At 53.1% G+C, this 22,504-nt stretch overlaps 1 protein-coding gene and 1 non-coding gene across 2 annotated transcripts; one reads left to right on the top strand and one right to left on the bottom strand.

Annotated features, from left to right (window-relative positions):
- Nucleotides 1-8: 8 nt before the first annotated feature.
- Nucleotides 9-14,959, top strand: MVP (major vault protein). Its single transcript, XM_038171573.2, has 16 exons — nt 9-144; nt 645-840; nt 1,909-2,032; nt 2,114-2,245; nt 3,260-3,354; nt 4,259-4,495; nt 5,205-5,330; nt 5,804-5,962; nt 6,925-7,175; nt 11,179-11,376; nt 11,935-12,073; nt 12,536-12,747; nt 13,394-13,510; nt 13,807-13,933; nt 14,175-14,363; nt 14,707-14,959. Exons 1-16 carry the CDS (start codon nt 26-28, stop codon nt 14,848-14,850), a joined length of 2,565 nt encoding a protein of 854 aa, XP_038027501.1. The 5' UTR covers nt 9-25; the 3' UTR covers nt 14,851-14,959.
- Nucleotides 14,960-22,281: 7,322 nt separating this feature from the next.
- Nucleotides 22,282-22,366, bottom strand: LOC119714648 (small nucleolar RNA SNORD45). The gene has a single exon (XR_005262000.2). It is a non-coding gene; the product is annotated as a small nucleolar RNA SNORD45 (small nucleolar RNA).
- Nucleotides 22,367-22,504: the final 138 nt, after the last annotated feature.

Below are 22,504 nucleotides of genomic sequence, written 5' to 3'. Positions count from 1 at the left end.
GTTGCACGGCGAAGCCTCCTACCCGATGGAAGACCCTGTGATCCGCATACCCCCCTACCACTATGTCCACGTGCTGGACCTCAACAGTAACGTCACTCGTGTGGAGGTTGGGCCCCACACCTACATCAGGCAGGACCACGAGAGGTGGGTGCTTTGGGGCAGTCTCCTTCCTTCAGCGAAAGATGTGGATGCTGTGGCGGGGGGGGGGGGAGCAGCTGTGGGGTGGGAGTGCCATGCTGTGGTTGGCAGGGCTACAAAACATTCGTGCTATGGGGTGGGGGGGATTTACGTAGCTACAGAGTGATCTGGGTTTACAGGGCTGTGAGTGATGTTTGAGGAAGCTCTGCGGGGGCTCTTTAGGACAGTGGGAGGTGTTGGGGGTCTCTGTAGGGCTATGTGGACTTCATGGGCCCTTGGGGGGGGGGAAGGTGTACAGGGCTGCAGGGGCTCTGTGGGGCTGTTGGGGTTTTTTTGAGGGTTCTGTAGGATCGTAGGACCTCTATAGGACCGAGTTGGTTCCATAAGGCTGTAGAGGGCCATAGGAGGGCTGTGGGGCTAGACTGGGGCTGTGGAGGACTTGAGGGGTTCCATAGGGCCCTGGGGGCTCTGTAGAGCTGAGGGGAGCAGTGTGGGGGTACCCACAGGGTGGTGTTTGCGCCCAAACGCATGGTGATGGTGCCCCCCCGCCACTACTGCGTGGTGCTCAACCCCGTGGCCCGGAGCCCTACGGGGGCTGTGCTGGTGGATGGCGCAGGACAGGTCCGTCTGCGGCACGCTGACCTCGACGTCCGCCTGGCCCAGGAGCCCTTCCCCCTGTACCCCGGCGAGGAGCTCCAGCAGGTACCTGTAACACCGCCCTCCCTGCAGTGCCCCCCCAGGCCCCTGCAGCCTTCCTGGTAGTTACAGACAGCCCCCCAGCTCTTGTAGCATATGACAGTCTTCTATAACTCTTAGCCCCACCGTGGCCCGTTATAGCTGAGTTGCAGTTTGCTGTGGTCCCCTATAGCTGCTTCAGCTATTTTAGCCCTTCATGACCCCTGGAACAACTCTAGCTCACCAATGGCTCTCTTAGAGTTCCTGTAACCCACTGGGTTTTTCTGTAATCCTTCCAGCTGCCTGCTCAGGTATTCCTGCAGCTCTTTACAGGCTCCTCAGCACCCCTGGAGCTCCTACAGTTCATTTGGCACCGCTGTGCTTCCTCTGCTCCCTCCCACTCTCCCACCCCCCAGTCTCCTGTAACTTCTATAGACTCCACAATCCCTCTCTGTAACACATCTCCGTAACCTTCCATGGCTACCCATAGCCCCTAGAGCTCCTCTAATCCCCCTCTTGTTTCTCACAGCTCCTATAGCCCCTATAGTTCCCCGTTCTCTTCCATACCTGCTCTAGCCATCTCATGGCCCAGAATTTATCCTGTAGACCCCCCCCCCCTCAGTGTGTCATCCTTGTCCTTGCGCTGAGCCTGTGTACCTCTCCCCAAGGTGTCCCTGCATTGTTTCCAATCCCTTCAGTGTGTTCTGTCGCCAAAGTGTCACTCGTGCCCCTGTACTGTCCCCATCCCCAGCCTGTCGCCCACATCCCCCATGGTGAAAACCTTTGTCCCAGTCCCCCGGGTTAAACTCAGGTCCATCACAGTGACCCCCATGTCCACCATTTCCCTGCAAGGACCCTTGTACCCCCCTTACTCTCACAGCCCTGTCGTGACCCTGTGTCCCCACCTAGTCCACAGTGACACTTCCCATCTACGTCTCCTGCAGTGACCCCTCTGTGTCCCCGTGTCTGCTACTGTGCCCCCAGGACAACCCCTGAAACCATCCCTCTCACCCTCCACATCTGCCACACCTCCGCTACGATGCCCATGCCCCCACGTTGTCTCACTCAACTCTCTTCCGACACCTGTGTCCCCAGGGTGTCACCCCACTGCAGGTGGTGCTGGCTGACACCGCCCTGCGCCTTCGGGCCCTGCTTGACTTTGAGGACGAGGATTCCAACAAGTTCGTAGCAGGCGACGAGTGGCTCTTCGAGGGTCCTGGTGAGCAGCAGGGACACCTTCCTGAGGACCCCCTGGGGAAACCTCAGGGAGCTGGGGGCTGATGGTGCTGCCTGCGTGCAGGTACCTACATCCCCCGCAAGGAGGTGGAGGTGGTGGAGACGCTGCAGGCCACTGTCATCGGGCACAACCAGGCCATCCGCCTGCGGGCACGCAAGGAGTGCCTCGACCGTCAGGGCATCCGCCGCGTCACAGGTAGCACTCGTGGACACCCCGTTGCACCCGGTGACACTCCAGGGCTCCCTGGTAGCCGCAGTGGCTTCCTGGGTTCAGCCCTCACTCAGTGTTAGCTGGCTCAGTGTCACCCTGTGCCTCTGGTGTCCCCCCCCTCAGCACCCATGGGACCCCAGTGTTGCCTGAAGGCAGCCCTGAGACACCACACCCCATACCCTGGGATCCTCTTCTCCCCCTCCAGCCCCTCTGTGACGCCCGTGTCACCCTTCAGCACCCATGGGAGCTCCGGGTCATCTGAGAGTGCCCCTGGAGCCTGCAGCGCCCCAACCCATCTCCCAGAACTTCTGGGACCCCAAGCACCCCCGCAATCCTTGTGTCTCCTCTAAGCATGCACACACCTTCTGTGTTGTCTGACAGCCCTCCTGGGACTCCCAGCATCCTGAGCGCCCATGGGACCCCTCCAGCACCACTGGGAGCCCTGTGTCACCCCCTGTGTCACCCCCTAACACCCATGGGATTTCTGTGTTATTCAGAAGCACCCCTGGGCGCTGCGGCATGTGTGGGACACTTTGGGACACTTGCCTCATCCCTCAGCTTGCCTGGGGTCTCCCGCATTCCCATTCCACCGTCCAGCACCCCCTCTCACCCTACAGCACCTCCAGCATCCCTGTCTGACCCCACTGCGCCCCTGTGATGCCCAACACATCCATCCTGCCCAACCCCATAACCTCCCTCCTCTCCCATAGCACCTGTGGGACCCTGTCTTAGCCCCTAGCCCCTCAAGATTCCCAGCACCCACAGGGCTCCCATAACTACCAGTACCCCCAGCACCCTTAGGATTCTTCCATCTGCCCCCTAGGGCCCTTTGCTCCCAGCACCTTTAGGACACCTAAGATCCATAGGATGCTTAGCACCCTTAGGACCTGCATATGCCCCAGTCCCCTCAAAACGCATCCCATCCCAGTCCCCCTGGGACTCCCAGTCCCCACCCTGCCCAGCACCGCAGCATCCTTAGCCCCATCCCTCTGCTCCCAGGGGAGGAGTGGCTGGTGAAGCGGGTGGGTGCCTACCTGCCCGGTGTCTACGAGGAGGTGGTCGACGTTGTGGACGCCTACGTCCTCACCGACAAGGTACCTGGCATCGTGACCCTTGCCCGTGGTTTCCCCTGCCCCTGCAGATGACAGGGACTCTCCAGGACCTGAGCCAGTAGTGTAGCCATGCCTGTGGTGCCTCTGGAGGTCCCTCTGGACTGGGTTTGGGGGTCCGTGTACCTATTCTCCTGCAACCGTGGGTGTGACAAGGATCCTCCAGGGTGGGTGAAGGGTCTTATCCCCCTGATCCATCATGGCACTGTCCCCATTGCACCCATGGGTGATGAGAACCCTCTGAGGGACCTTCCAACCCACCATGTTGCCATGCCCCCTGCACCCATGGGTGTTGAGGACTGTGTGAGGGGTACTGTCCCCCTCAGCTATGCTGTCTTTGTTCCCCCTGCCTCAGGGGGTGATGTGGACCCTCCGGGTATCCTGTCCCCACCAGCCCACCATGACCCCATTCCTGCTGTACTGATAGGTAACAAAGACCTGATTTGGGGGTCCTGTTACGTGCTCTGGGCACAGACAGGTGTTAGGGACCTTTCAGGATGGGTTTGGGGGTTCTGTGTCGCTATTCTCTTGCACCCAAGCTGGCAAGTGACCTTCCAGGATAGGTGTGGGGTACCGTCACCCCCCTGTGCCCCCTGCACCCGCAGGTGACGAGGCTCCTTGGGGATATGTTTGAGGGTCCCATTCCCCCTGCCCTGAGCCCACTGTGTCCCCTTTTTCCCTGCACCTGTGGGTGACAAGGACTCTCTAGAGGGTCCAGCCCTGCTGCAATCCACTATATCCCTGTCTTCCCTTCACCCGCACATAACAAGGACCGTATGGGACGAGTCTGAAGTCCCATAACCCTGTCGCCTTGCCCACACAGGTGACAAGGCCTGGCGGGGCCAGCTTTTGGTGTCCCACCACCCACTGTTGTCCCTCCCTCCCGTAGAAAGCCCTGCACCTGCGAGCCGTACGGACCTTTGAGGATGCACAGGGCCGGGTGCGCCGCACGGGTGAGGAGTGGCTGGTGACGCAGCAGCAGAGCGAGGCCTACGTCCCAGAGGTGTTCGAGGAGGTGGTGGCTGAGGTGCAGGTGACGACGCTGGGTCCCCGGCAGTACTGCGTGGTGCTCGACCCTGTGGGGCCCAACGGGCAGCCCCAGTTGGGCCAGCAACGTGTGATCAAGGTGGGCACCCCAGGGACTCGCAAGTGACCTAATGTGACCTTAGCTTCCCCACAGGTATCAAAGGTGTGGTCCTGAGCAGCTCTAAGACATAATGTGCCCCTAATGTATCAGTGGGGGACAGTAAGGTGCCCCAGGGGTCCCAAGTGTGGACCTCAGGACCTGAGGGTGGCCCCAGGGGCCACACAGATGGCTCTGAGGGAATCTGGTATATGTATAGGTGTCCCCAGAGGTCTCAAAGGTGGCCCCAAGGGACCCTAATGCATCTCTGAGGCATCCCTTAAAGTCCCAAAGTTATCCCTGAGGGATCCTGGCATGACCCCTGAGGTGTCCCCGAGGTGCCCTGAGTGCCCCCAAGGAGCCCACGGGTGGCCCTGATGTACATGTAGGCATTCCCAAATATCTCAATGGTGGTCCCAAAGCACCCTACAACACCTAAATTAACACCTAAATGTGTTGATGAGGGATGCTAAGTTTCTACAGCAGCCCATGGTTGGTCCCCAGGGACTTGAAGTTGGCCCTGACATACCTGTAGACATCCCTGAAGGTCTTAAAAGTGGTCCACAGGGACCCAAAGGAATCCTTGAGGGGCCCTAATGTCCCCTTCCATATATTCTGTACTGTGTCTCACCGTATCCCCATGCTCCTGCCCCGTGTCCTCACCACGTTGCCACGTCCTTGCCCTGCTGGTGACACATTCCCACATCCCCAGGGGGAGAGGTCCTTCTTTCTGCAACCAGGCGAGCGGCTCCAGGATGGCATCCAGGATGTCTTTGTGCTCTCTGAGGATGAGGGGCTACTGCTTCAGGCGCTCCAGACGATCAAGGACACCAGTGAGGTGACCCAGGGGGCACCCAGGCTTACAGGATCACCTGGAGGCACCTGGGAGAAACTGGGGGTCCAGGGAGCCTGGGATGCCCGGGGCAACCAGGAGTGATTTGGGGACAAAGGGGACAACTGGGGGACCCGCTGGTGGCTGGATGTCGTGGGGGACAGTCGAGTGCCTGGGGGCAGGTGGGTATGTGGGGGATGTCTGGGGGGTTATGGAGGTCTCGGGGGACACTTGTGGGGACATCCGTCTTTATCATTGGGTCTCCAAGCCAGGTGGGTGGCAGAGGACAGTGGGAGGGGGTGCTGTCCCCAAGCTGGCAGCCCGTGGGGGTGCTCTCTGTCTCCATGCCTTCAGACTGGCTGGTAGCAGAGGGCCATGAGGTGTGCGTCTGTCCCCATGTCCCCAGCCAGGGGTTGGGTAGGGGTCCGTGCGTCCCTGCGTCCCCAGGCTGGTTGCTGATGGTATCCCCACATCCCCAGGAGGGGACAGAGGTGACACGGCGCGCAGGTGACCGCTGGCTGGCCCGGGGCCCCCTCGAGTACGTGCCGCCCGCCGAGGTGGCTGTGCTGGAACGTCGCCAGGCTGTGGCCCTAGCTGACAACGAGGGCATTTACGTGCGCGACATCCGCACTGGCAAGGTGCCTGCCCCGCTGCTCTAGCTCCCCTGGAGCTCGTAGCTCCCTGTAGCTGATTTTCCTGTGGCCTCCTATAGCCCTTCATGTCTCCTATAGCCCCCTTATAGCCCCCTTTAGCTCTCTGTGGCTCCCCATAATCCCATTACTGCTCCCTGTAGACTTCTAGGGCTCCCCTACAGCACTCTGTAGTTCTCCATAGATCCCTGCAGCTCCTTATAGCCCCCAGTAATCCTTTGTAGACCCACATAAACGTTTCCCACTCACCCACAGCCCTCTATAGCACCCTGCGGCCCCCACAGATGCCTTCAGGTCCTCCCCATTGCCCTCAGTAGCTTCCTGTAATTCACATAGCTCCCCGTAGTTCCCCAAAACAGCCAGGACTCCCTATAGACCAAGTAATCTCACGAGCTCACTATAGCCCTCCACTCCCACTCCCAGTGCTCCCAGTTCTCCTGCCAGTGTTCCACATTCCTCCAGTGCCCCCGTATCCCAATCCAGTATCCCCAGACCCTCTCCCAGTGCTCCCAAAATCCATCTTAGTGCCTCCAGCTCCCTTCCCAGTGCTTCCTATAACCTACCCCAGTATCCCACACACTGCTTTCCAGTGCTCCCAGTATCCCATGTGGCCCCAGACATGCTCCCAGTGCACCCTGGACCCCCTTTCAGTACCCCCCGTCACCTTCCACAGTCCATCCCAGGGCTCCCAGTATCCCATATATCTGCTTCCAGTGTGTTCAAACCCCTGTTCAGTTCCCCCAGACCTTCCCAATGTCCCCAGACACACCATCCTAGTGCTCCCGGTGTCTCTTATACCCATCCAGTGCCCCCAAACTCCCAATGCTCCCAGTGCCCCTCCTAATGCCTTCATACACCCTCCAAGTGCTTCCAGTGCCCTCCAAATCCCTTCCCAGTGCCCCCAGCGGCCGTCCCAGCCCAGCAGCACCATGAGGTGGGTGTGAATGCAGGTGCGGGTGGTGACGGGCCAGACCTACATGTTGACGGAGTCCGAGGAGCTGTGGGAGAAGGAGCTGCCCCCTGGGGTGGAGGCACTGCTGGCCGAAGCCCGTGGAGACCGCACTGGCCTGGATGCTGGGGTCCCCTCCTCCTCGAGCCCGGATGCTGAGGTCCAGCACCGTGACCGTACCCGTGCCGTCACCTACCAGGTGCCCCACAACGCTGCTGTGCAGGTCTACGACTACCGCGAGCGGCGGGCACGGTGAGCACCTGTGGTTGTGGGCATGGTGGGGCAGGGACATGGTGGATATGGTGGGGAGGACGCAGGAGGAGGATTTGGGGCACAGAGGTGACGCAGAGGGCGGTGCTGGGTTTAGATGATGTTACTGTTGGCACATCTGTGGTAGGTGGCCCCACTGACCGATGCAGAGCCCAGTGTTGGTGGTGCCAAGCCCCAGGGAGCAGGTGATGGTGTGGGGACTTGTGTGTCCTGGGCATGTCCTAGGCACGTCCTTCTGTTGTGGGTTTAACCCTGTTAGGCTGCTTGGCACTCGGCACCATGCAGCTGCTTGCTCACATCCCCCAGTGGGATGGGGGAGAGAATTGGAAAGGTAAAGGTGAGAAAAGCCTCAGGTTGAGATAAAGTTTGGTTGGTAAAGTAAAAGCTCTGGGTGCAAGCAAGAGAAATCTAACAATGAGTTCCTTTACTCCTTGCCATCAGCAGGTGATGTTCAGCCATTCCCAGGGCTCATCAAGTGTAATGGTTACTTGGCAAGACAGGTGCCAGCATCCCAGATGTCCCTCTTCTTCCTCCTTTCTCCCAGCTTTTATAAAATACAAACTTTTATGACATCATATGGTTTGGAATAGGCTTTTGGCCAGTTGGGGTCAGCTGTCCTGGCTGTGTCCCCTCCCAACTTCTTGCCCACCCTGAGCCTCCTTTCTTGCAGGGCAGCCAGAGGAGCTGAGAAGGCCTTGGTGCCGTGCAGTTCGGCAATAGCTGAAACCTTGGTGTGTTATAAGCACTATTTTGGTCCCAAATGCAAACCACAGCACCATACGAGATGCTTTGAAGAAAATCAACTCCATCCCAGCCAGACCCAATGTACTTTGGCATGCGACCCTTTGCTTGTCCTTGACAGGGTGTGAAGTCGTGCTGCGTTTCGAGTTGGCCATGCAGGGCCCTGGGGACCAGGTGGCAGTGTAGGGACTTGTAACACATCCTTGGCAGTCTCTGTCATGTAACTCCTGTCCTTGATGTGTAATCCCACAGGCTGGCGATGGGCCCTAAGGAGCAGGTGACAGTGCAGGGACCTCCATGTCATGGCATGTCCTTGGCATGTGAGCTAGACAGAGCCTGTTCCTAGCAGATTGGTATGTGCAAACTCTGAGGAAGGCAAAGGCTGGAAGCTGGAGATTTCCGATGCCAAGAGGAGTTGCCCTGTTCCCCAGCTTGCAGCTGTGTAATAAGTTTGCTGCTCTCAAAGCTGAGGAATCAGGAGCTGGGCGTGTTTTCAAATGAAACATCTGGGCAACCTGACCCTGAGCCACGTAGGAGCACTGGGAGGAACTGGTGAGTGATGCTGGTGGGCATGCTTCAGGGGATGGAGGCAACCATTGGTCAACCTGGTCTCTTCCTGTCTGCTAGGAGCCTGGATCCAGGATGCTGTGGACGGACTGCCAAAGCTAGTCCAACCCTCTGGACATGATTATGGGGAAAGAAAACACACTTTCTGGGAAATGAGCACATTGGGGAGCCTCTTCTGAAAAGTCTGTTTCCTAGTGCTTGCAGCATTGGGGTATCAACAAAAGGAGTTAAGAGGTTTGTGTTCAGTTGCAGGATATGAATGTCAAAGGCAGCCATGGTTGCAGTAACCATGAGGTGGTGGAGTTCAGGCTCCTGAGGGGAAGAAGCAAGGCAAAAAGCAAGATCACAAGCCTGGACTTTAGGAGGGCAGACTATGGCTTCTCCAAAGACCTGCTTGTGAGAGTCCTGTGGGATTCTGAAAGCTTACCTCCTCCAAGCTCAGGAGCAGTCCATCCCAAGAGCAGGAAGTAGGTCAACAATGTCAGGAGATCTGCGTGGATAAACAAGCCTGGCCAAACTCACACACAAAAAGGAAACATACAGAAAATGGAAGCAGGGACAGGTAACCTAAGAGGAAAATGGAGACACCGTGCAAGCATGTAGGGTTGCAGATTGGAAAGGCAATGCTCAATCTGGCAATGGATGTCAAAGGTAACTGGAAGGGCTTCTACAAGTACAGAAAGGGCTAAAGGAAGACAAAAGAAAATATGGGCCCAGTGCTGCATGAAGCACGGGACCTAGTGACACAGGATGTAGAAAAGGCTGTGGGAATGAATACCACCTTCACCTCAGTCTACATTAGACACAGCAGTCTTCAGGTATCCTAGGCTCTGGAGACCAGGAAGAAAGCCTGGAGTAAAGCATGCCCTTGGTGGCAGAGGATCAGATTTGAGGATGCTTAGGCAAATTGGGTGTATATATAGTTCCATAGGCCCTGATGGGGTGCAACAACAAGTGCTGAAGTAGCTGGCTGATGTCATTGCAACACCTTGCTTGGTGATCTTTGAACGGTCATGACAACTGGGAGAGATGACTGAAGAATGGAGGAAAGCAAGTGCTACACTTTTCTTCGAGGGCAAAAAGGAGGAGCCAAGGAACTACAGGCCCATCAGCCTCACCTCGATCCCTTGGAAGGTGATGGAGCAGCTAATCCTGGCAACCATCCCCAGGCACAGGAAGGACAAGAAATTCATCGTCAGCGTGGATTTACCAAGGGGAAGTCAGGCTTGATGAACATGGTTGGTAGCATTCTGTGATGAAATGACTGGCCAGGTAGACAAGGGGAGACCGGTGGATATGGTCTACCTGGGCTTCAGGAAGGCCTTTGACACAGTCCCCCATAAGATCCTCACAGGCAAGCTGCTGCAGCCTGGGCTGGATGAGCACAGAACAGGGTGGACCGAAGAGTGGCTCAGCAGCTGAGCCCAGAGAGTGGTGACCAGTGGCATGGAGTCTGGTTGGAGGCCGGTAACTGGTGGTGTACCCCAGGGGTCAGTACTCACTCCAGACATATTTGACACCTCCAGTAATGATCTGGACAGTGAGGGGGCAGAGTGGATCCTCAGCCAGTCTGTGATTTATACAAAGCTGGGGGGAGTGGCTGAGATGCCAGAGGGTCCCGCTGCCGTAACACAGGAGGGCATGGACCTGGATAGGCTGGAGAACTGGACAGGCAGAAACCTCATGGAGTTCAACACAGACAACTACAAAGTCCTGAACCTAGGGAGGGACAGTCCCACACACCATTTATGCTGGGGCTGCCCAGCTGCAGAGCAACTTTGCAGAAAATGTTCTGCAAAATGTGGTCCTGGTGGACACAAAGTCCAACATAAGCCAGAAATGTGCCCTTGCCACAGTGACAGCTAGTGGTTGCATTAGGCAAAGTGTTGCCAGCAGGTTGAGGTAATGCACCTCTCTGCTCAGCATTGGTGAAGCCACACCTGGAGCACTGCATCCAGTTCTGGGCTCCTCATTACAATAGAGACCTGCCCATCCTGCAGAGAAAGTCCAATGAAGGGCCACAGAAATGATGAAGGGCCTGGAGCACATCTCCTGGAGGAAAGGCTGGGGGAGCTGGACTTTGGAGCTTTGAGAAGAGAAGGCTTGGGCCTTATTAATGTAGATAAATACCTGAGTGCCGGGGTGGTCAAAGAAGAGGGAGCCAGGCTATTTTCAGTGGTCCCCAGTGCCAGTACAAGAGACAATGGGATCAAACTGAATCATAAGAGATTCTCTCTTGCTTTTTCATTATGAGGGTGACTAAGCACTGGCACAGGCTGCCCAGAGAGGTTGTGGAATCTCCCACCCTGGAGATATTCAAAAGCTGTCTGGACATGGTCCTGGGCAACTGGCTCTAGGTGGCCCTGTTTGAGCAGGAGGCTTGGACCAGGTGATCTCCAGAGTTGCCTTCCAACATCAACCAGTCTGGGATTCTGTGGTTCTGTGATAAGTCCTTGGTGTGTCCCCATCTTGTGATCTGTATCCTCAGCATGTGACCCATGTCCTTTCCGTGTTCTTGTTACAACACAAGGGAGTGTTGGGCTCCAGTGTGACTGTGCCTTCACCCATGTGTCACAGCGTGTCCTTGATGTGCCAGGGTGGTATTGGTCTCCATGGTGCATGTGACAGTGCTGGGACCTGTGTGTCATGGCTTTGGCATGTTCTTTCTGTGTTGCAGGGTGGTGCTGGGCCCTGAACTGGTGGTGCTGGGTCCTGGGGAGCAGCTGACGGTCCTGTCCCTCTCAGCAGGCCGCCCCAAGCGGCCCCATGCCCGACGCAGCCTCTGCCTCCGCCTTGGCCCTGACTTCTGTGCTGACATCGTGACCATCGAGACTGCTGACCATGCCCGCCTCCAGCTCCAGCTGGCCTACAACTGGTGGGTGAGGCTTATGTTGGTGGGCCATGGGGGTGGGTGATGAGGGTGGGGGCCTGGAGTCATCTCAGGTAAATGGTGTGGGATGGGATTGGGTGTGAGGCTTGGGGACATGGCTAGGGGCTGGGGGTGGGGTTGGATTTGGGATAGTCTTGGACACTGGGGATAGGGCCTTGAGCCCTGTGGGGTCAGGACTTGGGCTGTGGGGTCATGGTTAGGCTGTGGGTGGCGTTGGGGTTATTGGGCAGTGATGCTGCTTGGGCAGGACTGGGCTAGGAGGACGAGGAGGAGGTGGGGCGGGATCTGGTGGAGGCACTGACTACAATATGGGGACAGACCAGATCCTGGGTCATCACTGGGGACAAAACCTTTAGTTAGGGAGCACGTGCTAGAGCCAGGAGGTGCAGCTTGGCTGTTGGGTAGAGCCTGATGCTTTGGCCTTTGGTTGGTGGTTCTGGGACAGAGGTGGGTTATGGCAGTGGGAGTAGGATCAGGCCAGGATCAAGGACCAGGGTGGGAGCACTCTGGGGTGGGAGAGACCTGAGGACACTTTCCTTGCAGGCACTTCGAGGTACCAGAAGAACCGAAAGATCTGGGGCGCCTCTTCAGTGTCCCTGACTTTGTGGGTGATGCCTGCAAGGCCCTGGCCTCCCGTGTGCGTGGTGCTGTTGCTGCCGTCACCTTTGATGACTTCCACAAGGTCTTGTTGGTCATACGTATTTTCCCTTGGTCAAGCCCAAGTACCCCCACTTTCACCTGCATCACCAGTGCCTCCACCCCCTCCTCCCGCCATGGTACTCTGGGTCATTGGTGCACCATCCTGTGTCACCTATGCCCCCACATGTCTTCCTATGTTGCATGTGTGACCATGGTCCACTCAGATTCAACATCCCCCCCAACATTACATGTGCCCCTTCTGTGTCACTCGGCATAACCTTGTGGCTCCTGCATATTACCCTGGGTCTCTGTTGGCCCCCTGAGCCTCTGATGTGCCCAAGAGTCACTGGGGACATCAGGAATTTCCCAATGCCCCAAGAACTCAAACAGGCTGTTCTGCTTGGCTCTGTTTGGCATCGATGAAGCCCTGTATGTTCCCCTGTGTCCCCACTGCCCCAACGGCCTCAACATCCCCAAGTGACGCTGATGTCCCCAATGTCCCCAGAACTCAAATCGTCTCATCTGCTCAGCTGTGTTTGGCTTCGATGAGAGTGGGCGTTTGCGGGAGCAGCTCCGCTTTGCCCCCAATGGGCTGGTGGTGACAAGCGTCGACATCCAGAGTGTGGAGCCTGTGGACCAGCGCACCCGCGATGCCCTGCAGCGCAGTGTCCAGCTGGCTATCGAGATTGCCACCAACTCCCAGGAGGCTGCTGCTAGGTCCCCATGTTTCCCCATGTCACCTCATGTCCCACCAAGTCCTCATGTCCCATGTCTTTCTCCAGTGCACCTCACAGTTTGCTGTTAGGATCACCACTAACTCCCAGGAGGCCAATGACAGGTCTCCCTTGATTCTCCAAAAGTCCCTCCATGTCCCCAAATGTTTACTTTTGGCTCTCCATATGCCCTGTGTTGCCATATCCCCGTCTGTCTTCCCCACATCCCTCATGTCCTCAAATGTCCTCCATATCCCCCATGTCCCAAAACTTCCTTCCATGTGTTTTCACGTCCCCTACATGCCACATACCCTCAGCATGCCCTGTTTCCCCATGTTCCCAACATGCCCCATATCCTCATTGCCTCCCCACACCCCCAGTTTCCCCCATATCTCCAGCGTAGCCTGTGTCCCACCCTGTCCCCAGTGTCCCATACATAACAGAATTGTCTAGATTGGAAGAGACCTCAAGATCATCGAGTCCAACCCCTGACCTAACACTAACAGTCCCCACTAAACCATATCCCTGAGCTCTACATCTAAACGTCTTTTAAAGACCTCCAGGGATGGTGACTCCACCGCTTCCCTGTGCAGCCCATTCCAATGCCTAACAAAGGGATGCATCTCGCATCCCTTGGTCTCTGTCAACAGGCATGAGGCAGAGCGCCTAGCGCAGGAGGCCCGAGGACGCCTGGAACGACAGCGCCTCCTTGACCAGGCTGAGGCTGAGCGGGCACGCAGAGAACTGCTGGAGCTCGAGGCTCTCAGGTCAGCCATGTCCTCGTTATGCACTGCCCTGGGGGCTCTGAGGGCTTCTGCTTGCCCACAGGCACCGGGGTCTTCCACCTTCCCAGCAAGTACTGAGGTCTTCCTCAGTGGGTTTGGGTGTACCGGGGCCCTCCATCCCCCCACAGTGTGCTGGGGCTCTGCAGCTTCCCAAGGGTGGTCCTGTGGTCCTCCATCTTCCCGAGGGCACTGGGGCGGAGGTGTGGGGCTGGGGGCGGAAGGCGTGGTGGGAGGGGGTGCGGCCCGTGGCGGGCGCGGTGTGTGACGCAGCCCCACAGCGCAGCGGTGGAGAGCGCGGGGGTGGCACGCGCAGAGGCTCAGGCCCGAGCAGAGGCTGCCCGCATCGAGGGCGAAGCGGCCATCCTCCAGGCCAAGCTCAAGGCTGAGGCTATCGCCATAGAGACGGTGCGTGGGGGGCGGGGCCTGGAGGGAGGGGGGCGGGGCCTGAAGGGAGGGGGGCGGGGCCTGAATGGAGGGGGGCGGTGCCTGAAGGGAAGGGGGTGGGGCCTGAAGGGAGGGGGCGGGGCCCATTGATGGGGCATTTAACCAATGAGCAGCATGCCTGTGGGCTCAGTGGGAGGGGCCTGTGGCGGGTGGGCGTGTCTGTGAGCAAAAGGGGCGGGCCCTATGCATTCTCCACCCCCAGGAGGCGGAGCTGAAGCGGCTGGAGCAGGTGCAGGCGCAGGAGGTGCAGGCGCAGCGGGCGCGGGCGGAGGTGGAGGCGGCACGGGCACAGGCGCTGGCGGATGTGGAGGCCTCGCGGGTGCGGGAGGTGGCCAAGGCCCTGGGTCCCGACACCATTCGGGACATCGCCCGGGCTGGGCCTGAGCTGCAGGTGAGTAGGGCGTGGCCTAAGAGGGGTGTGGCCATTTGGTGGGAGGCGTGGCATCAGGTATGGGCTCTTGGAGGGGTGGAGGCTGCAGAGGCTGGGCTCTGGCTTGGGGGGGTTGGATCCATGGGAGCGGGTGGGGCTTTGTGGGTGTTGAGCCTCAGGGGGCAGGCTGTTGGTAGGGGTCTCCATGGGGCGGGGTCTCCATGGGGCAGGTCTGAGTGGGGAAGCGGCTCAAGGAGGACAGGGCTTCCAGGAGGCAGTGCCTGCTTGGACTTGCCGGAGGGGGTATGGTCTGCCAGGGTTGTGGTGTGCTGGGAGGGATGACCAGCACTGTGCCCATCTCCAGGTGAAGCTGCTGCAAGGCCTGGGACTCCAGTCGACCCTCATCACCGATGGTGCTGCACCCCTCAACCTCTTTACCACCGCCCGGGGGCTGCTGGGCCTGGCAGCTCCTCCAGAAAACTCCAATTCCCAAGCCTCTGCCCTCTGAGGACCCAGGCATTTGGGCCTTCCCCAGAGACCTGGGTGTCCTGAGCAGCTGGAACCTCCCATCCCTCTTCATGTGTTTCCTTTTCTCAGAATAAAGCAAATAGATTGCAGCTGTAAAGTCAAAGTGATGGTGGGGTTGGGGGCAGTGACATCAGAGTGTGTTTTGCAGGGTATGACCACCTGTCATCATGCTTCTGTGTTCCTTTGTGGCTGGGTAGATGAGCTTTTATCACATAATCTGACATTCTCCCACTTAAAGAACCAGAAAGAAGTTCATCATCTCTTCTTACACAACAATTCTCAGCCATTTGTTTCATCTCCTGGGAAGGATGCACTCATGGAGCATACTTAGTACTGCTGCTAAGTACCTTTAAAGGGTCTTACAGAATCACAGAATTTCTAGGTTGGAAGAGACCTCAAGATCATCGAGTCCAACCTCTGACCTAACGCTAACAGTCCCCACTAAACCATATCCCTAAGCTCTACATCTAAACGTTTTTTAAAGACTTCCAGGGATGGTGACTCCACCACTTCCCTGGGCAGCCTGTTCCAGTGCCTCACAACCCTTTCGGTAAAGAAGTTCTTCCTAAGATCCAACCTAAAACTCCCCTGGTGCAACTTAAGCCCATTCCCCCTCGTCCTGTCACCAGGCACGTGGGAGAACAGGCCAACCCCCACCTCACTACAGCCTCCTTTAAGGTATCTTGTAGAGATAGGTCTATATTGCCTTGGCATGCTAAGTTTTACAGTCCCACTTCTCTGGAAGGGAGTTGCAGGATCAGAGTTGCTGCAGTTGTCAGTGTAACCCTGTGTAGTCTTGGCCGGACCTGCAAGGATTACCCTTCTGTTGCTTCCCTTCAGTATCTCTGGTGTCTGGTCACACTGATTGGTAAGGGCATGTGAGAATGTGGAAGGTTTATTCCAGCAGGTTTATCTTGATCAAGGACTTTTAAGTTAGTAGACTGACCAGAAACAAACCTGTACAGTTGTAATAAATAAGAGAAGAGACAGGATGTGGGACTGTTGATTCAAGCAATGGTTTCTGAGTGAGGATTTCTGGATCAGGCTGATAAGAAAAGAAAGGGGAACAATATGCAAAATGCTAAGGCAAAGACCTGACAAAACAAACATGGAGACAATGACAAGAAAAAAAAAAAATCACTCTCAGTCACACTAGTTGATGAGCTATCAAAATACTTCTAGGCGGATCAACATGGACTTTGCAACAGATAAGACTGTAAACCAGGGAGACCTTGGACTGTGAGGGATACAGGAAACTGCAGAGCACTGCAAACCCATGTGGGAAGTGCAAGTTGAAAAGGAAGCAGGAGGAACATAGGGGGGGCAGGCAGAAAAAGTGTAAAATGGTGGTTCACAGGCAAAATGGGATGTACACTTGTCTGCTTTGCATCTGATCACCGCAGTCTGTCCTATCTACTTCTTTCTCATTATTTTGCTTTTAACTCAGGGGTGTTTGTGTGTGTTTGTTTGAGTGGACTGTGTGCCAGTCTGACTGGAGGAGTGGGCACCTGGCCTGTGGTGCCACCTACTGGGTCCAGTGGGGTCCTGGCATCAGCTGCTGGAGTGAGTGGGGGGTCTTCTCCTCCCAGCCATGGGGAGTGAGCATTGTGTGCTCCCAAAGAGCTGCTGGGGGCAACTGGTGTGAGGTGAGTGCAGGCTCTGCACCAGCAGCTGGATCAGGGCCATGGGTCACAGCCTGGTGCTGGCTGCTGGGGGGCCTGAGCATCTGCATCTTCACCAAACTGGCCTGCATGGGGTGTACACGTGCATTCACCTGCAAACTTTAAGCTGGACAAGCCAGCGAGTAATGGGGGCCTTGGGTCTGGGCTGAGGTGTCAGGCCAGGGAATCAGGTGGGAATCAGGGAATCATGCTGCTATGCCCAGGGACACTTGTGACTGTGGCATGCATGAGGGATGAGTGTGCATTTGCAGTGAGCTTCAAGCTGGATCAGCTAGTCAATGGGTGACCTTTGAAGTGGGTAAGGGGCCTGGAGTCTGGGGAGGGGTTCCAGGTGGACAGAGGAGCCGTGCCAGGTACTTGAGGGAACATAGAATGCCTTGGGTTGGAAGGAACCTTAAAGATCATCCAGTTCCAATCCACCTGCCATGGGCAGGGATGCCACCCATTAGATCAGGTTGACCAGGGCCTTGTCCAACTTGGTCTTTGAACATCTCCAGGGATGGGGCATCCACTTCTCTGCACAACCTGTCCCAGTACCTCACTACCCTCTGAATGAAGAATTTCCTCCTAATATCTAAATCTCCTCTCTTTTAGTTTAAAACCATCCGCCAGTGTACTATCATTATTTGTTCATGTAAAAAGTTGCTCTCCATTAATTCATCAGTCCCCTTTGAGTATTGAAAGGCTGCAATGAGGTCTCCCTAGAGCCTTCTCCAGGCTGAACAACCCCTGCTCTCTCAGCCTGTCTTCATAGGAGAAGAAGCCCCTTGATCATCTTTGTGGCCCTCTTCTGGACCTACTCTAACAGATCAACATCCTTTTTGTGTTGGTGTTGCTGGATATGGATGCAATACTTCAAGTGTGTACTTTTCCAACCTTAATGATGCTATGTGGCCTCCCAAGGGTGGAGCAGAGGGGGACAATCCCCTCCCTCCACCTGCTGCCCATTCTTCTGTTGATGCAGCCCAGGATGCAGTTGGCCTTCTGGGCTGCAAGCACAAACTGCTGGCTCATGGCAGGCTTTCCATCCACCAGAACCCTCAAGTCCTTCTCTGCAGGGCTGCTCTCAATGAGTTCTTCTCCCAGTCTGTCCTTATGTCTCGGACTGCCCTGACCCAGGTGTAGCACCTTGCACTTGGACTTGTTGAACCTCATTATGTTTATGAGGGGCCACTTCCCAAACTTTTTCCCAGGTCCCTTTGGAGGGTTTCCCTTACTTCTGTTGTATCAGCTGTGAGGTACAGAAATCAAACTTTACAACTTGAGGAGAGTTATAAAGCCGGTATGTTTATTGCAGCACTGGGTGCAAGAGGGATTGCTCCTCCTAGCTTGCACACCAAGGGTTACTGCTAGGGTACTTATATTAATGGAATATATACATATTAATCTCACTTCACCCCCTCTGGGACACTGTCACTGGGATATGTGCTGGCGTGGGCTGCGGTGGCTGCAGGAGGCACACTCTGCACCTCGTTTAACACCCTGCAGGCTCTGCAGTGCCTGTGACACAAAAACTCCAGGCTGGCTTCTAAATGAACATTTCAGAATTGAAATGTGTCCTAAAAATGGAGTCCCTGTGTGGTGGGAAAACAAAATAAAACAAAAACAACAACAAAACACCAATATTTAAGATATAAGATGCCTGATGAAGAAGTTCACCTAGCAAAAAGAACATTGCTTTCAACCAAAACCTAGCAGTTTGATTATTCCTGTTTTCTGAGCTAATAATACTGGGTTTGACACTCCTACATGTCTAACCAGGGCGTCAATTGTGGCAGTTAACAAGATGCTTAAGGAGTCCACCCCTTCCAGGAATGGGTACTTCCTTCTTCTTAAGATCTAAATGATATTCTGGCATCCATCCTTCCCAGGAAAGCACACTTGACTTTGTTAATGTTATAATGTTTTTTCCTTACCTCTTTCCTTTCTTTGAAACAGTGTGTAAATCGGGTCTCTGCAATCGGGTAGAGAACACAAGAGAGAGATGCTGCCATTCTTTCCCTCTGATTACTGTTAATAAAGCTTCTTATTAAATTAATAAAGCTCTGAAATCCTACATGTGTTATTACGCGCTTGGAGTTCTGATATTCTCCAACACTTTATATGTTTAAAAATGACTCTATGCAGGAATGAAAAACAGTGAAGAATCAGTACATTATGCCTAAGGAGGTGTGAAAATCCAAAAAATATAATACTGTTTTGCAGGATGATGGCCAAATAGTGGGCTGGGGAGCACCGCTTTGCTAAAAGGTTCTTTCCAAAATGGAAAGATTGCTTTCTGTCCTGTTGGCAATTTCTTTCCACTGCATGAAATAACTCCTTTCTTGATGCTCTCCACTTCCTTGACTGTTTTCAACTCATCCTCTCCCTTATTACATCATCTGTCCTCTATCACCCTGTCTTTACAGGTTCCAGCTCTGCCCTTTCTTCCTGCACTTGACTTTGACAGACAGTTCTGCCTGCTTGTGCGTCCTCTCCTCTTGCTGCTGCTGTCACCACATCGGTTGGGGTATTTGCTTCTTAATGACAGGTGATAACATTCACATCCTCTCCTGTAGTTCTTGGAGTTGACTTACTGTCTCAGGATCCTATAATTTCTCAAGATTTAGGACCAAATCCTTACCACAAGATTTCTGGAAAGTATTAAGATTCCCAATTTCGTGGTATTCTCTTCATGAAGAAAATGCATTTTTTTTTTTTTTTTTCCCACAGACTTGTCTTTTATTGGAGTAAGTACCCTCAGCTACTTAAAACCTAATCATCCAGCTTCTGGATCCCCAGTTTCTTGAAAGGTAATTGAAGTTCCAGCATATGAATCCTGACTCTTCATTTTGGGATACATGCAAAAAGGCATATCCCATTTTTTTTTTTTTTTTTTTTTTCATTTCCCCTTCCTTCACCTGTGAAAGTACTCCTAATTCTCCTTAGTGGCAAAAGGCAACTTGAGCAAAATTAGTAACTGTTTCTTATAATGCAAATTATATACAATTAGAGCTTTGGCAACTATGAGGCTAGTTGTTGCCAAGGGTAAGAGCTCTTTGCAATATAACTGGAGCAAAGTATTCTAAGTAGCAGAAAAGAGTATTTTGGAAATGTGATGGTCTCATATTATGAAGGAAGCAGCAAGAGAGCTGTCTGAGAATACCAGACTGAAGTCTATGACTTGTAGAATAGTGACCATCTCTTGTGTATTTTTTCTGTGAAAACTTGTTTCTTAGCTTTCCAAATTTGAAAATGACTGCACATACCTTTTTTGAGTGTCAATGCCATACTGCCTCCTCCCTGAGTCATCTTGCTGACTGTACTGGGCTAAACTTGAGCAAACACAATTATCAGATAATTCTCTGGAATGAGGAAGAGCCCATGAGCAAATAGAGGTGTGAATGGTAAAACTGCTTCTGCACTTCTTGTTTGTGGAGCAAGGGACTATGAATACCCTGGGGGCTGCTTCTGTTGTCTGATAAAAAGTTTGGATTCATTACCCAACATACAATAAGCCAATCGACACACTAGGTTGAGATATTGTTATTGTTTAGTACCACGTGGTTTTCCACAAGGCTGGCACACCTACGGATTTTCTGCGTCACCCTTTATACAATCTCTTATCAATACCTTTATGTTTTTACAATCCCCCAGCCTCTGACTGCTTACATGATTATAAAGCTAACATGACAGAATCATTCTGCACATCTTCAGAGTGGAAGGATTCCTGGTCGGGCTGGGGTCTCACAGCCTAGAGCGTGATTTTTACTATTATAATGAGAATAGTTGATGATTAAATGGTATTACTTGTAGAAGTTGGAAAGGAACATTTAGAGGTAGTATGCAGTAACTGCTTATTTAAAGCATCTCCATGTAAAGAAAAACTCACCTGACTTGCACACAATTCAGAATTCTGCCTACAATAAATTCCTTCATACAGGACAAAATTAATTATATGGCCTTCCCCACATCAGTAGCATTTACTTTCCCCTGCAATCAGAAATGCAACTAAGGTACATCAAGTTCCTTTGTATTCTATCACCCTCATTAAATACACAAGCTTCAGCAATACGAATGAGAAGACTGTGCTTGTGCAAGTGATTTAGGGCTTGCTAGAAGTACAGCACATGAAAATCTTGTATGTATTTCTCCGAGAATGTAAATTGCAGGGAACGAAATAAAGATTAGTTTTGTCAGCATCAACAAAACCACCTTTAAATCTCTATTGAAAATACAGAACAAAATGCTAGAATACTAGGTTTTACACAATGATAAAAATTAACCAAAAAGATGCCTCTGTACTGTTTTCTTTTCCAGCTGACGGATTATCTCCTCATTCACAAAGTGCACACTACAGCTCAAGCGATCTGGATCTTTACTACACGTAACAGTGAACAAATCATTTTCAGTTTATGTATAGCTATATATATGCAAATCAGTTCAACTAGTGGTAATCTGTAAATAGCTATACAATTTTAACATTTATCTGTAGTGCCCCACTTGATAATTGCAGGGCAGTAGATTCTCAAAATACTGGAATTCTTGATCAGCCTTAAATATTTGGGTTCTCTCTGGTATCTGGGCAGAAGTAGAAACAATTGTTGTTTTTAAAGCAAGACTGACTAGAGCTGCAGATTTTCTTTGGTACACTTAAACCTGGAAGCTAAACCATAAAAGCTACACCCAGCCTAAAACCCTGAGCTAAAGCAGGTTTTAATCAAACTGATTCAAGAACATGATTTTGATTGTTGGATTTTGCAATTCTGCAATTATTCTGGTACACTTACCTGGAAGATGTTGACTTGCGGAAAACGGACTCCACAATCAGTAAGATTGTAAAGTAGGTATGTTTATTCAGCGCTGGGCAGCACAGGGGGTAGTCCTGCCAAAGTTGTGTGCACCTGACGCAGCAACTTGTCTTGGTTTTATGCAGTAAAGTGTTACATATGCATGAAGTTTCACAATACGCCTATACATATTCATAACCTGTCCCGCTCCATATTAAAATTAGTTCCAAGGAGTCATTTCCATAAACTCCTCCCATCTGCGCTTGCGCAGTGTATTCTGGTGGTGGTCATTGGGGGTCATGGGGATGAAGATTGATGACTCTTCCTCGTCACCGCTCGTTGACCTCTTGTCTCTGTGCAGACTCAGTTGCTCCTTGGCTCTTGTCCATCCGCAGGACCAGTTTCTTAAGATAGGCTCACACTCTTATTAGGAGACTGACCTTGGGGCCCAAGGCTTCTTGCTTTAATTAATTTGAGCATCCTAGTTTCATGCTATCACTTTATCTCTACTTGATAAGATTCACCTAGCTTCCTCTCCCAGTTCCCCCCTTTTCTAAAAGTTAGTAAATTCTTTTCTAAAAGGTTAGTGATTTATTGTATTCTCCTAACTCCCTCTCTCAATGTGACAAGGCCCTTTATACATACAGGAAACTAAATGGTGTTTTTGGACTAAGAACGTGCACAAGACAAGCTGCTTAAATTTACCACGAGACTTTACGATCATTAGCATTTGCTAACACTTTTCAACTTCGTGTCTCTAAAGCTATATTCAGTTATCGTAGAAGTATTTCCTAGTACCATCAGTCATTAATCCAAGAACTACACATCTCTAATACATCAATGTAAACGACCTTACAGTGTACCCCTGCCTCCTAGTGCTGGATTAGAATTTGGGAAAGGAATTCAACTGGACAGCTCTGAGAAGCTCAAAGGTTGGAACCTAAAGAAACTTCAGCTTCCTGGGTCTCTGAGTAATTCTAGAGCTTAACCGGTGATAAACATCTACTTTAGATAAGATAATACATGTCAACACTCATCAGGGATCCAAGAAAGCAATATTCTTCTGCCCTAAAGGTTTCAAATCCAATACCTTAATTCCTATATACTTTCTTCCGAAACCAGGATACTATCTTATTTTTTGTAACACCATTTAAACATTTCTTCCATGAGATGGGACTGGAGG

Source organism: Anas platyrhynchos, chromosome 32 (assembly GCF_047663525.1).
Source record: "Anas platyrhynchos isolate ZD024472 breed Pekin duck chromosome 32, IASCAAS_PekinDuck_T2T, whole genome shotgun sequence".
Taxonomy (NCBI): domain Eukaryota; kingdom Metazoa; phylum Chordata; class Aves; order Anseriformes; family Anatidae; genus Anas; species Anas platyrhynchos.
Note: the sequence above shows the minus strand (reverse complement) of the source record. Positions and strands in the feature narration are given on the sequence as shown.